This window comes from Mobula birostris, chromosome 29 (assembly GCF_030028105.1).
Source record: "Mobula birostris isolate sMobBir1 chromosome 29, sMobBir1.hap1, whole genome shotgun sequence".
In the NCBI taxonomy this organism is placed as follows: domain Eukaryota; kingdom Metazoa; phylum Chordata; class Chondrichthyes; order Myliobatiformes; family Myliobatidae; genus Mobula; species Mobula birostris.
This window is the reverse complement of record NC_092398.1, coordinates 16,452,796-16,467,867: the sequence shown is the minus strand read 5'-3', so window position 1 is coordinate 16,467,867 and position 15,072 is coordinate 16,452,796. Positions and strand designations below refer to the sequence as shown.

General features: G+C 42.4%; 1 protein-coding gene and 1 pseudogene across 1 annotated transcript; both read left to right on the top strand.

The window, feature by feature from the left end:
* Window positions 1-4,007: 4,007 nt before the first annotated feature.
* On the top strand, window positions 4,008-4,407 carry LOC140190005 (histone H2B 1/2-like). Its single transcript, XM_072246394.1, has one exon. It carries the CDS (start codon window positions 4,015-4,017, stop codon window positions 4,384-4,386), a length of 372 nt encoding a protein of 123 aa, XP_072102495.1. The 5' UTR covers window positions 4,008-4,014; the 3' UTR covers window positions 4,387-4,407.
* Window positions 4,408-4,866: 459 nt separating this feature from the next.
* On the top strand, window positions 4,867-14,663 carry LOC140190100 (histone H2B type 1-L-like; annotated as a pseudogene).
* The last annotated feature ends 409 nt before the right edge of the window (window positions 14,664-15,072 follow it).

Below are 15,072 nucleotides of genomic sequence, written 5' to 3'. Positions count from 1 at the left end.
GGCAAGCTCTTTCTATACATAATACGCTCTCTATACAAATGCCCACATAATCCATATTAATTGAAAACAGGGATTTATTCAACCTTGTATGTCCAAAATGTAAGTATAAATTCTTCCCTCTTTTATATACATCTGATGTAAATGCCATCCTTTCATTATCAAAACTTTGTTGCCACAGTGATCAAATTAACCTTTTAATTATAGTTTTCATCTCTCATATTTCCAAAGGCCACATTATAATGATATCCTGAAGTCTAAATGGTTGGTTGGCAAGAACATTTGCCACTTTATTTTATACACAAGCCTAGATCCTGTAACCTCCATGATTGTTGTCCAATCCAAAGAAGAATTATTGGTTCAATATACCTGTTTTACTAGATGGCAGACCTGAAACTTGTAAAGGCATTGACCAGAAGAAGGCAATGGCAAGCTACCTCTGTAGAAAAATTTGCTAAGAACAGTCATGATCATGGAAAGTCTGTGATCACCAATTTCATACAACACTTCACATAATAAAGAAAACCCAAAAATAATCAAAACACAGATGTACAGAATCGGGGCATGCTTCAACCCATTTCAAGGCTGAAATGATAGCAAATATCCTTGATGTGAATTCTGATACTTTATCTGATAATTGTTTTCTTAATAATCACCTGAAACTTCAGAACAAAACTGGAACACCTGAATGACCTATCACTGAAATACCTGTGCTACTGATATACAATCATTCTTCATCATGATATTTTCTTGAAGGCTTAAATCAACACAAGCACAGGGAAAATACATGGAGTGACAGAAAGGGGTACACTGGGATCATATTTCACATGATACAAGCCAATATTTTGTACCCATACATTTCCCATCCACTCAGAACTGAAGACCTTCTGAATGAAATGCTCCCAACACTCTACTAATGTTGCCAATATTAGGTAACTAACTTTATGTCTCCTTATGTTAACAAATGAACCATTGCTAACCCCTGCTGACTGAGAATGGGCTCATGTTGGTTTCTCTGATTAGATTGTCCCAGAATCAAGAATCAGATCAGAGTCCATGCCATTATATAACAAATGGCTACTTGTCTGAGAATGGTCTCAGGTTTAGCAGATCATTACTTGAAGCTTCCTGTGTCCATATTCAGTTCCTCTGATTAGATTATCCAATTGCAAGAATCAGATTGGATTTGACAAAAGGGTGAAACTAAGAAAATTGGATGTCTGCATCACTTGTCCTATATTAGACTGCTGTTTCCTCTGGCCAGCAGCTTCATGCACCCATTCTGAAATGAGCAATATCAGGTAATAATGAGGGACAAGGGGATTACAGATCAAGTAAATCATTACTGTATTTTGCATCAGTCTTCACTGTAGAAGAAAGTAGCAGTATGATGGAAATTGAGGAGTGTCAGGGGACATAAGTGAATGCAGTTGCTACTGGAGGGAGAAGGTGCTTGGGCAATTGGAATGTCTTAAGTTAGATAAGTCAAGTGGAACAAATGGGTTCTGAAAGAGTTAATTGAGGAGATTGTGGAGACATTAATAATGATCTTTCAAGAATCACTAGATTCAGGAATAGTTCCAGAGGACTGGAAAATTGAAAATGTTATTCCATTTTTAAGAAGGGAGAGAAGCAGAAGGAAGGAAATTATAGACCAATTAGTCTAACTTCAGTGGTTGGGTAGATGTTGGAGTCCATTGTTATTGATGAATTTTCGAGGTACTTGAAGGCACATGATAAGCTAGGCCAAGGTCAGCAGGGTTTTCTAAAGAAGAAATTTTGCTTGACATACCTGTTGCAATTCTTTCAGGACATAAGGGGCATAGTAGACAAAGGAGAGTCAGTAGGTGCTGTTAATTCGGATTTTCAGAAAGGCTTGTGCAAGTTGCTGAATGTGTGGTTGCTTAAGAAGGTATGAACCCACAGTTTTATAGGAAAGGCACTAGTATGGATAGAAAATTGGGTGAAGAGCAGGAGGCAAAGAATGGGAACAACGGAGGCCTTTTCTGGGTAGCTGCCAGTGACCAATGAGACCACCACTTCTCATGTTATATGTAAGTGACTTGGATGATGTAATTGATGGCTTTTTGGCCAGATTATTGGCGGATACAAATATAGGTGGAGAGACAGGAAGTTTTGAAGAAGATAGGAGTCTGCAAAAAGACTTGGAGAGATTTGGAGAATAGACAAAGAAGTTGCAGATGCAATATAGTGTATGGTCATGTACTTTGGTAGAAAAAAATAAAACATAGACTATTTTCTAAAGAGGGAGAAGATTCAAAATCAGAGGTGCAAAGGGAATTGGAACTACTTGTGCAGGATTCTGTAAAGGCTAACTTGCCAGTTGAGCCAGTGCTAAAGAAGGGAAATTGAATGCTAGTATGCATTTTGACAGAATGAGAACATAAAAGCAAGGATGTACAGCTGAGGCTTTTTTTGTAAGGCATTGGTTAGACTGCTCTTGCTATATTGTGAGTAGTTTTTAGCTTATTATCTAAGAAGAGTTGCACTGGTGTTCGAGAAGGTCCAGAGGAGGTTCACAAGAATGATTCCAGGAGTGAAAGTGTGAATGTATTTTGTGCATTTGATGGCTCTGGGCTTCAACTCATTGGGGTTCGGAAGACTGAGGGGTGATCTTATTGAAACCTATCAAATATTAAAAGGCCTGAACAAAGTAGATGTGGTGAGGATGCTTCCTGTAGTGGGTGAATCTAGAAAGAAATAGCACAGTCATAGAAGAGATAGATGTCTATTGAGAACAGAGATGAGGAGGACTTTTTTGAGCCAGCAGGTAGTTACTTAGTGGAATTCATTGTCACAGACAGCTGCGGAGGCCAAGTCATTGGCCAATACTGTGGTTACTTCAGTGGTTGGGTAGATGTTGGAGTCCATTGTTATTGATGAATTTTTGGAATATGATAGGTGCTTGATTAGTCAGGAGTCAAAGGTTACAGGGAGAAGGCTGACGAGTGTGATTGACAGGGTTAATAACTCAGATATGATGGAATGACAGAGCAAAATCTATGGACTGCATGATGTATTTCTGTTCTTATAGCCTAAATCTATTCTGAATCCTCTCCAAAGTCTTCAGTTCTTTCCTCTAATGCCCCAACCAGACTTGAATGTAGTATTCCAGTGGAGGCTGAAATGGACTTTTATACCCTAATCCTCTCCAGCTTCAGGTTTATGAACACATTTCATTCTGAAATCTGATGCTTGCTTTATTGTTTGCATGAATTGATTTATGTTTTTCTCTCTCTGTAGATTGGGTGTTGATTTTTTTTTAATTGGGTATTGTGGCTGCCTGTAAGCAGACAAATCCAAAGATTGTATAATTTATACATATTTTGATAATAAAATGTACTTTGAACTTTCAACTTTGAGAAGGCTGACCTAGATTTTTGAACAGCACTCCAGAGAAGGCTTAACTAGACTTTTAGCTCAAATCCCCAGGAGTCCTAACTAGACTTTAGGCTCTTATCCGAGGAGGCCTAACTAGAATTTTATACGAGTCCAGAAGAGGACTAGACTCCACTCCAGAGACGGCCTAACTAATATTATTAGTTTAACACTGCCCAGGACATACACTCTTCTCAGTCTGTTTATGCCCGCAAGAAAATGAATCATGCTTCTCGATGGTGAAATATATGTACTTAGATAATAAATTTAATTTGAACCTTTCATCTGCATTTGTATTTTACGTTCCCCTTTGTTTCTCTTTACCCTCTTACCCTGCTAGCGCAATGAATGGCACGAAGAACGGTCACTTCCCGGCAAGGTTCCGGGTCAATAGGCTGGGAGAGGCTTCTGATTGGTGGACCGAGCCACAGTATTTGTAATTTCTGATATCCAAATATAGAATTTGACGTTGTTATTTCGATGGTGATTCGTCGCCCAGTGTAGCCAATGAACATTCTCGCAAACTCCATTCCTTGATTAGCATACCGCCGGCAGCGTTTCCTATTTAATCAGCGCTCTGCTTATTCTGCTTATTTTAGTCTGAACTGGACAGAAGAAATGCCCGATCAGAAGCCTGCTCCCAAGAAGGGCGCTAAGAAAGCGCTGCCGAAACCATCAGGCAAGTCTGGCAAGAAGCGCAGGAGGCTGAGGAAGGAGAGTTACGCCATCTATATCTACAAAGTGATGAAGCAGGTTCACCCCGACACCGGCATCTCATCCAAGGCTATGAGCATCATGAATTCGTTCGTGACCGATATTTTCGAGCGCATCGCTGGCGAAGCTTCCCGCCTAGCCCATTACAACAAGCGGTCGACCATCAGCTCCCGGGAGATCCAGACCGCAGTGCGCTTGCTGCTGCCCGGGGAGCTGGCCAAGCACGCTGTGTCAGAAGGGACAAAAGCGGTGACCAAGTACACCAGCTCCAAATGAAGTGTGCTGCCATAACAAACCGAAAACCCTAAGGCTCTTTTAAGAGCCACTCAACCTTTCATGAACAGAGCTGCATTGTTTCGTCATGTTCTCTGAATTCAATTTCAATACCGGACGGTACTTCAACCAATAATTTGTCTAAACTCCAGCCGTAGATTGAGAAGAGCAACTCGGTCGTAATATGATGCAGTTCACACAATATCTGACCGGGGACAATAACTGAGAATCGAATTTTGTTCTGAGTTGGGAAATCGTTAAATGAAATCCCCAGACAGATCTTCAATTTTAGCTACACTCAAACATTAAATATGGCAGACTTCAGTAATGGGTTAATGCGGAGAATTATTCCACAAGCTGATCTGCAAATGATTTGATTTTAGATTAGGTTTGAACAAAGAATTTTTGGCGGGCTGTTTTCCAGTTTCAGTTTATTTTCGGCGGGTAAGCAGTTACTTCCGTGCTTTTGATTTTGATTGGAAATCCGCACTCTCACTGGTTAATTTTTTTCTCCATTGAGTTTATGCGCTATTGCACCAATCATGGAAGTCTCACTGCATTCCCTCAAGACATGCAAGAGGGCCAAGGGACGGAGGTATTTCCTCCTTGTCTGGGTGTTCCTGATCTTGCTGAAATGAGTCGATGAAGTAAAACAGGCAGGAAAGCTTGCCTCCGGCCCAGTTTCCTTTGGGCCGTGTTAATAGGTTCTTGAGAAAGGGCTACTATGCAGAGCGACTGGGTGCCGAAGTCTTGGACTTACTGGCTTCTGTGCTCGAGGATCTAACGGCTGAAATTCTTGAACTGGCTGGCAACGCGGCCAGGGACAGCAAGAAGGCCCGCGTCATATGTAGGGGTAGAGTGTTACCCAATAACCAGGCCGCACCGAGAAAAACGGCGGAGGCAGTAAGTGAAGAGTCCGAATACGAAACCCAGCTACCCAAAGGCTACTCAGAGCCATTCACAGGTACGTAGAGGGGTTCCCCTGGGATACCATGAGTGCGGAGGAAAGGACTCGGGTTTTGCTGTGACTGCGGAAGATTTCTGAGAAAGTTCTTTTTAAAGAAACACGAATATCATACTAATTTATCTTCTACAGGTTATTGTTTTTCTTTTAAAAAGCGAGCTGGGATGTGCCGAGGTGGTTTTATGAAGTTTTCTGCTGCGTGTGTATGTTCCCCGAAGAGATGGTTGAGATCAATTTTATTTTCACTCCGGTTCCATATTGAAGGTTAGTCTGTAACATTACTGCCGAACGTGCTGAATAACTGATAGAAAATCTCTTTAGATTTGTGCTCATTTCTCCGAAAATTAATCAAAAGATATTCTGGAAAAATGGTGGAGGAACTCGACATAATTTTGATATGAATGCCATACTTTCCTTATCCAAAATTTGTTGCCACAATGGTGAAATTTAAATTTTACTTATAGCTTTCATCGCTCATATTTCCAAAGGCAACACTACTTTGATGTCCTTAAGTTTAAATAATTGATTGGCTGGAATATCTGCCACTTTATTTTATACACAAGCCTAGATGTAACCTAAGTGACTTGTCCAATGCCAAGGAGAATATAGTTCAATATAACAGGAATTCTGCAGATGCTGGAAATTCAAGCAACACACATCAAAGTTGCTGGTGAATGCAGCAGGCCAGGCAGCATCTGTAGGAAGAGGTGCAGTCGAAGTTTCAGTCCGAGACCCTTCGTCAGGACTAACTGAAGGAAGAGTGAGTAAGGGATTTGAAAGTTGGAGGGGGAGGGGGAGATCCAAAATGATAGGAGAAGACAGGAGGGGGAGGGATAGAGCCAAGAGCTGGACAGGTGATAGGCAAAAGGGGATACGAGAGGATCATGGGACAGGAGGTCCGGGAAGAAAGACAAGGGGGGGGGGGAACCCAGACGATGGGGAAGAGGTATATTCAGAGGGACAGAGGGAGAAAAAGGAGAGTGAGAGAAAGAACGTGTGCATAAAAATAAGTAACAGATGGGGTACGAGGGGGAGGTGGGGCCTTAGCGGAAGTTAGAGAAGTCGATGTTCATGCCATCAGGTTGGAGGCTACCCAGACGGAATATAAGGTGTTGTTCCTCCAACCTGAGTGTGGCTCCCTTACACTTCCTCCCTTACCACCATTCAAGGCCCCAAACAGTCCTTCCAAGTGAGGCAAAACTTCACCTGTGAGTCGACTGGGGTGATATACTGCGTCCGGTGCTCCCGATGTGGCCTTTTATATATTGGCGAGACCCGACGCAGACTGGGAGACCGCTTTGCTGAACATCTACGCTCTGTACGCCAGAGAAAGCAGGATCTCCCAGTAGCCACACATTTTAAATCCACATCCCATTCCCATTCTGACATGTCTATCCACGGCCTCCTCTACTGTAAAGATGAAGCCACACTCAGGTTGGAGGAACAACACCTTATATTCCGTCTGGGTAGCCTCCAACCTGATGGCATGACCATCGATTTCTCTAACTTCCGCTAAGGCCCCACCACCCCCTTGTACTCCATCTGTTACTTATTTTTATGCACACATTCTTTCTCTCACTCTCCTTTTTCTCCCTCTGTCCCTCTGAATATACCTCTTGCCCATCCTCTGGGTTCCCCCCCACCCGTCTTTCTTCCCGAACCTCCTGTCCCATGATCCTCCCGTATCCCCTTTTGCCTATCACCTGTCCAGCACTTGGCTCCATCCCTCCCCCTCCTGTCTTCTCCTATCATTTTGGATCTCCCCCTCCCCCTCCAACTTTCAAATCCCTTACTCACTCTTCCTTCAGTCAGTCCTGACGAAGGGTCTGGGCCTGAAACGTCGACTGCACCTCTTCCTACAGATGCTGCCTGGCCTGCTGCGTTCACCGGCAACTTTGATGTGTGTTGCTTATAGTTCAATATACCTGTTTTAATACAAACCCCATTTCCAGAAAAGTTGGGATATTTTCCAAAATGCAATAAAAACAAAAATCTGTGATATGTTAATTCATGTGAACCTTTATTTAACTGACAAAAGTACAAAGAAAAGATTTTCAGTAGTTTTACTGACCAACTTAATTTTATTTTGTAAACATACACAAATTTAGAATTTGATGGCTGCAACACACTCAACAAAAGTTGGGACAGGGGCATGTTTACCATTGTGTAACACCACCTTTCCTTTTACTAACACTTTTGAATTGTTTTGGAACTGAGGATACTAATTGTAGTAGATTTGCAATTGGATATTTTGTCCATTCTTGCTTGATATAAGACTTCAGCTGCTCAACAATTCGTGGTCTCCATTGTTTGATTCTCCTCTTCATGATGCGCCATACATTTTCAATAGGAGATAGATCTGTACTGGCAGCAAGCCAGTCAAGCACACACACTCTGTGACTACAAAGCCAAGCTGTTGTAGCCCATGCAGAATGTGGTCTGGCATTGTCCTGCTGAAATAAGCATGGACGTCCCGGGAAGAGACGTTGCCTTAATGGCAACATATGTCTCTCTAAAATCCTAATATACGCCTCAGAGTCAATGGTACCTTCACATACATGCAACTCACCCATGCCGTGGGCACTGATGCACCCCCATACCATCACAGATGCTGGCTTTTGCACCTTTCTCTGATAACAATCTGGATGGTCGTTTTCATCTTTGGCACGGAGAACTCGACGCCTGTTTTTTTACGAAAACTAGCTGAAGTGTGGACTCATCTGACCACAGCACATGGTTCCACAGTCTTTCAGTCCATCTGAGATGAGCTCGGGCCCAGAGAACTCACCGGCATTTCTGCATAGAGTTGATGTATGGCTTCCTCCTTGCATAATACAGTTTCAAGTTGCATTTCTGGATACAGCGACGGACTGTGTTGAGTGACAATGATTTTCCGAAGTACTCCCGAGCCCAGGTGGCTATAATTGTCACAGTAGCATGATTCTTTCTTAGGCAGTGCCGCCTGAGGGCTCGAAGATCACGCGCATTCAACAGTGGTTTCCGACCTTGCCCTTTACGCACTGAGATGTCTCTGAATTATCTGAATATTTTCACAATATTATGTACTGTAGATGTTGAAAGACCTAAATTCTCTGCAATCTCGCATTGAGAAATGTTCCTTTTGAACTGACTAACAATTCTCTCACGACCCATCCTTGCTTGCAAAGACTGAGCCTTTGATGGACGCTACTTTTATACCCAGTCATGCTACCTCACCAGCTACCAATTAGCCAGCTTAATGTGGAGTCTTCCAAACCGGTGTTACTTGAATATTCTGTGCACTTTTCAATCTTATTTTAGTTCTGTCCCAGCTTTTGTTGAGTGTGTTGCAGCCATCAAATTCATAATTTGTGTATATTTACAAAATACAATTAAGTTGGTCAGTAAAACTATTGAATCTTTTCTTTGTACTTTTGTCAGTTAAATAAAGGTTCACGTGAATTAACATATCACAGATTTTTGTTTTTATTGCACTTTGGAAAATATCCCAACTTTTCTGGAAATGGGGTTTGTAGATGGTAAGCCTGAAACTTGTAAAGGCATTGACCAGAAAATGGCAACAGCAAGCTACTTCTGTAGAAAAATTTGCTAAGAGCAGTCCTGAGCATGGAAAAACTATGATCACCAATGTCATACAACACTTCACATAATAAACAAAAATGAATCAAAGCACAGATGTCCAAAATCAGGGCATACTTCTTCAACCCATTCCAAGGCTGAAATGATAGCAAATATCTTTGCTGTGAATTCTGATACTTCATCTGATATTTTTTTCTTCATAGAAACCTGAAACTTTGGAACAAAACTGAAACACCTGAACGACCGGTCACTGGAGTTTATGAACCATCCCTGTAGAGTGTAAGAATCTATCATGTCTGCTTTGCATATATCACTGAAATACCTGTGCTACTGACATACAATCATTCTTCATCATGATATTTTCTTGAAGGGCTAAAATCATCCACAGGCAAACCATGGAGTGACAGAAAGGGGTGCACTGGGATCATATTTCACATGAAACAAGCTAATATTTTGTACCTATTTATTTACCATCCACCCAGAACTGAAGACCTTGTGAATGAAGTGCTCACAACACTCCAGTAATGTTACCAATATTGGATACCCAAATTTATGTCTCCTTGTATTAACCAAATAACCATTGATAAACCTTTTTGACTTTGGTCAGCCTGGGCTGTGGTTGATCTATTCACATTGCCCAATGGAAGGGTTAGATTGAAATGTTAGCTTTCATTTGTCCAAATCTACGAATGAGAACCTTATTTTTGCCGAATCCTCATTACTACAGGGATGGGACTTTCATTCTGTGTCTGAAACAGATTTAAGAAATGCCTGAACTATCCAAAGCTGCCAAGAAGCATGCCAAGAAAACAGTGTCCAAAGCTCAAAGCAAGAGATAGAAGCGCAAAAGGATGAGGAAAGAGACTTACTCCATCTACGTGTACAAGGTGATGAAGCAGGTTCACTCTCCTCCAATGCCATGAGCATCAGCATCTCCTCCAATGCCATGAGCATCAAGAGCTCAACTATGAACAAAATGTTCGAGTTCATCGTGGGTGAGACTTCCCATCTAACCTACTACAACAAGCGATCGACCATCAGCTCCTGGGGAGTCCAGACTGTGGTATGCTTGCTGCTACCCGGGGAGCTGGTCAAGTACACCATGTCGGAAGGGACAAAAGCAGCGATGAAGTACACCAGTACAAAGTGAAGCGGCTGAGTGCTGATAAGACAAACCCAACGGCACTTTTAAGAGCCACTTACAGTTTCCATGGAAGAGTTGTACTCGTAATTCGATATTGGATCGCTACAAGCTTGTCTTGAAGGTTTTACTCTTGGAGGTAGATGTTTATGTTGATGAATCTTTCCATTGCTTTGTACAATCCTGTTGTCGCTGTTCCTATCCATTGCTCCAACACAGACATTTTGTCTTCTCACTTCGGTCAGTTTGTGCGATTTTCTCACACAAACTTTACACGTAGAGTAGATAGAGATGAAGGTGTTTGCTGTTGCTGAAGTGATTTAATTGCTGTGAATACCATGTATTAACTATTATGTTTCAACTTTATAGAATGCTGGTTCTGCCTCATCTGGAGTATTGCATACAGTTCTACTTGCCCCATTGTTAGAAGGATGTTGGGGCTTTGGAGAAGGTGAGAAAAGAGGTTTACAGCTATTTTCTCAATACACGCTAGGGATATTAAACCTGATTCTGATTCTGAATGTTGCCTGCATTCGAAGGCATGTGCTACAATGAGAAGTTGGTCAAAATTGGGTTGTTTTCTTTGGAGTGGCAGTGGCTGAGGGAAGATGTGATAGGTTCATAAGATTGTGAGAGACACACGTAGAGCAGACAGATAACGTTCTCAAGTTTGAAATGTCTAATACCAGAAGCAATCATGTAAGGGGGTTATTACAAAGGAGATGTGAGAGTTTTTTTTTACAGAGTGTGGTGCATGCTGGGGTGATAGTAGAGGCAGATGTATTCAGGTATTTTCAGAGAGTTCATATAAGTAAGTGTGTGAGGAAGTGTCTGGATAATATATAGACAGACGTTTCTTTGGTCATTTGATTACTAATTTAATTAGTTCAATAAAACATTGAGGGACAAAGGGCCTTTTCCTGTGATATGCCATTCTATGTTCAGCATTCCAAACTTTCTTACATAAGGGACTCTTAACTGCTCACAATACCCCAAATGCTGTCTGACCAGTGCCTCATAGAGCCTTAGCATGACATTCCTGATCTAATTTTTTTTTGTGCACGAAGTCTCAGCCGGAAACATCGAGTGATTATTTCTTTCCAGAGATGCTGTCTAACTAGCTGAGATCTTCCAGCATTTTGTATGAGCTAATCTGGATTTCCACCATGCACTATCTTGTTGTATTTGAGTCCTCTGGAAATGAATGCTAATGCTATTGTCTTCCTTAGCTGAAGCTGCAAGTTGGTAGTCTTTTTGCAACTCTGAATTCAGAATTTGCTGAACACAAAGAGATCCTGCAGATCCTGCAACACTCAAATAAAAAGTGCTGGAAATTCAGCAGGTCAGTCAGCATCTACGGGCATGAATAAACCGTTGGCATTTCAGACTGACTCTTCTTTAGGACTGAAATGAAAGAGGGATATTGCCATAATAGATAGGTTGGGGTGGTGGGTGGAAACAAGGACTGACTATTAATAACATTCCATCTTCCTAGCCTTCACTGGTAGCATCTCTAACTTCCGCTATGAACATTGACTTCTCTAACTTCTGCCAATGCCCCACCTCCCCCTCGTACCCCATCGGTTATTTATTTATATACCCACATTCTTTTCCTCTCTCTCCTTTTTCTCCCTCTGTCCCTCTGACTATACCCCTTGCCCATCCTCTGGGTTTTTCCACCCCTCCACCTTTTCCTTCTCCCTGGGTCTCCTGTCCCATGATCCTCTCATATCCCTTTTGCCAATCACCTGTCCAGCTCTTGGCTCCATCCCTCCCCCTCCTGTCTTCTCCTATCATTTTGGATCTCCCCCTCCCCCCTCCCAATTTCAAATCTCTTACTAGCTCTTCCTTCAGTTAGTCCTGACGAAGGGTCTCGGCCCGAAACATCGACTGTACCTCTTCCTAGAGATGCTGCCTGGCCTGCTGTGTTCACCAGCAACTTTGATGTGTGTTGCTTCACTGGTAATGCTGTCCATCTCATCTTGTGCCACATGAATAACTACATTGGTTCTGCTTTGTTGGCCAGAAGAAACTGCAGTCTAGTCAAGAACAGGGGAAGCAGACAAATCTGCAGCCGTCTTTCTGCAGTCATGCTTGTGTGTTGCAAATCCCTGCGAGTTCTGTGCAATGATTTGCTGCACCTTCTGATCATTGCTCATCTCCTCCAGTTTTACCCACATTTCACCCGTTGTGCATATTCTATCCTGATATACTCCTGCTGGGTCTGCATCTTGTGTATGTTATGACTATGATGATTATGAAGACACATATTCCTCTTTTATTGTCATTTATTAATGCATGCATTAAGAAATGACACATTATTTCCTCCGGTGTGATATCACAAAACACAGGACAAACCGAGACTGAAAAAGCTGACAAAACAACATAATTATAACATATAGTTACAAACAGTGTAACAATACCATAACTTGAAGAAGTCCGTGAGCACTGTAAAGTTCAAAGTTTCTCAAATGTCCCACATCTCACGCAGACAGGAGAAGGAAGAAAAATTCTCCCTGCCATGCCGACCACAATCGGACTCTGAGTCATCCAAAAATTTTGGGTTCTGATCAGCTCTCCGACACCGAGTACTGAGCGTCATCTCTGTCCGAACAATTTGACCTCCTTCTCGGTCGCCAAAAGCAGGCAAGGCTGGGGATTTGAGGCCTACCCTCCGAAAGATTCACGACCACACAGTAACGACAGCAGCGAACGGGCGTTTCAGAAATTTCTCCAGATGTTCCTCTGTGCTTTTACGTCCATTTTCCATCAAATCAAAATTGTCCACGGCCCCTATTTTACGGACACAATATCATTTTCACTGGAGAGCTGCGCACGCATGTTATTCATGCCAGTTGGCATCTGCCAAATCATACAATTAACTGGGTCAAAGCAAAGCCCCGCTTTGGCCATATAATCACACCCCTGTATATGGTCCTGCTCCCTGGGTAATTCCACCAACACTATTGAATGCTTCAATGATATGTCTCCTATTCTAACTTCCAGTGGTACACTCACATGTCCCACTTGTGAATGTCCTGTGAATCCACTTTGGATAATTTTACCTTGTATCTTCCAATTTACATTATTTATATTAGTGATGTTGACAGTGGTTTGGGATCCTGCAGTATCCCCCAAAAAGGTAACAGTGTGTCCTCTGGCCCTACCACTCACTAGACGTCTTCCGGTTTCATCCCACCTTGTGTCACACACCCAGGTTGGTGAGGCCTGACTCCATCATTGAAGCTCAGGGTACAATTCCCTAGATGGAGGTGTCTCAGCTATGTTATTTTGTAGGCTCCACCTTTCTGGCCCCTCCAAGGGCAAACCGCATTGCTCTGTTCTTTCTCGTCTCTGGTTTGGACATTCTCTCTTAATGTGCCCCTTTTGACCTCAGTTGTAGCATTTAATTACTGCACCTTCAGTTCTGCCTGTTCCATTTCCTCTGCTCTTCCTTGCCCCTTGATAGTGCGGCAGGGAGGCCCTCGCTGTAGGTCCCCTACCCTCATTTCTCCATGCAGGTACCTGACTTTTAATAGGCGTCACCGTCCATTAGGGAGTTTATTTGGGCTTTGTATCTCTTTTTCCCATGCTCTACACATTTTCCTCAGTACCCATGCCTCAGTATGTATGAGTTCAAAAGGGTCAAACATTTCCACTGCCTTTTTAGATTCATTGGTACAGTGAGACACCAGTGCCCTCAACCATCTATTTGAGGCCCCTGGTCCGAAAGGGTCCCGCTCTAATGCTGTCCAATAAACCCCTTGGAACACAGTCCATAACCGGGATGTTCACCTCTCCTCTGGTAACATTTGGCTAGCACATCTACTGGGTCCCCTCTATTAACACCCATAACACTCATTATTGTGTTTTACAGTCCCTCACTTGTTCCCCCTCCATGTCATTGTATATCTGACAAAGGTGAGTGTATACTTGTGTGTAAGCATATTATTATTTTTTAAAAGCATATTATAACCACTTTCCTTTCCTGAGAGTCGTCTGGGCAATGTATTATTCTCTGATGACTAATTGCTTGGAAAATCTCTCGTGTCCTCCCTGAGCACACATGTTCCGATATCCTTAGCAATATCTCTAAGCTGCTGTATCCCAAATGGTGTGGTGTTTGTTCTATTCTGATTTTGATTTGGTCCCCTGTTCCCCCCCTCTCTGAGAGTAATTAGGGGTGCCAATTGTGCAGATGGTACCGGATCCCGTTAGTATGGTGTCAGTGGGAGTTCCTCCGGAAATGGTGCTCTGTAATTATTGTCAGCGTATCTAGTAGCTTTGTCTGCTAAATCATGCCAATCAATGTCCATATTCATCTTCTTTCCCTTTTTCAGATCCAAAAGCACATATTATACCTTGCTGTGTAAGTTGGTCCTGCAGTTTTTGAATATGTTTTAAACACTTTGCATGATCGCTAGTGTTACTCTTCCTTTGGTGTCAGTGGTAAGGAAGGGAAATTCAATGTTAGTATTCATTTTGACAGGACAAGAACAAAAAAACAAGGATGTAAAGCTGAGGCTTTTTTATAAGGCATTGGTTAGACTGCACTTGCTGTGTTGTGAGCAGTTTTTAGTCTATAATCTAAGAACAGTTGCACTGGTGTTCGAGAGGATCCAGAGGAGGTTCACAAGAATCATTCCAGGAGTGAAAGTGTGAATGTATTTTGTGCACTTAATGGCTCTGGGCCTCAACTCATTGGAGTTCAGAAGTATGAGGCGTGATCTTATTGAAATCTATCGAATATGAAAAGGCCTGAATAGAGTAGATGTGGTGAGGATGTTTCTGTACTGGGTGAGTTGAGGACCAGGTGGCACAGCCACAGAATAGAGAGATTGCTGTTAAGAACAGAAATGAGGAGGAATCTCTCGAGCCAGTGGGTAGTTACTCAGTGTTTTTTTTTTTGTCACAGACATCTGTGGAGGCCAAGTCACTGAGCATATATAAGCGCAATTAGATAGGTTTTTGATTTGTTGGGAGTCAAAGATTACAGAGATAAGGC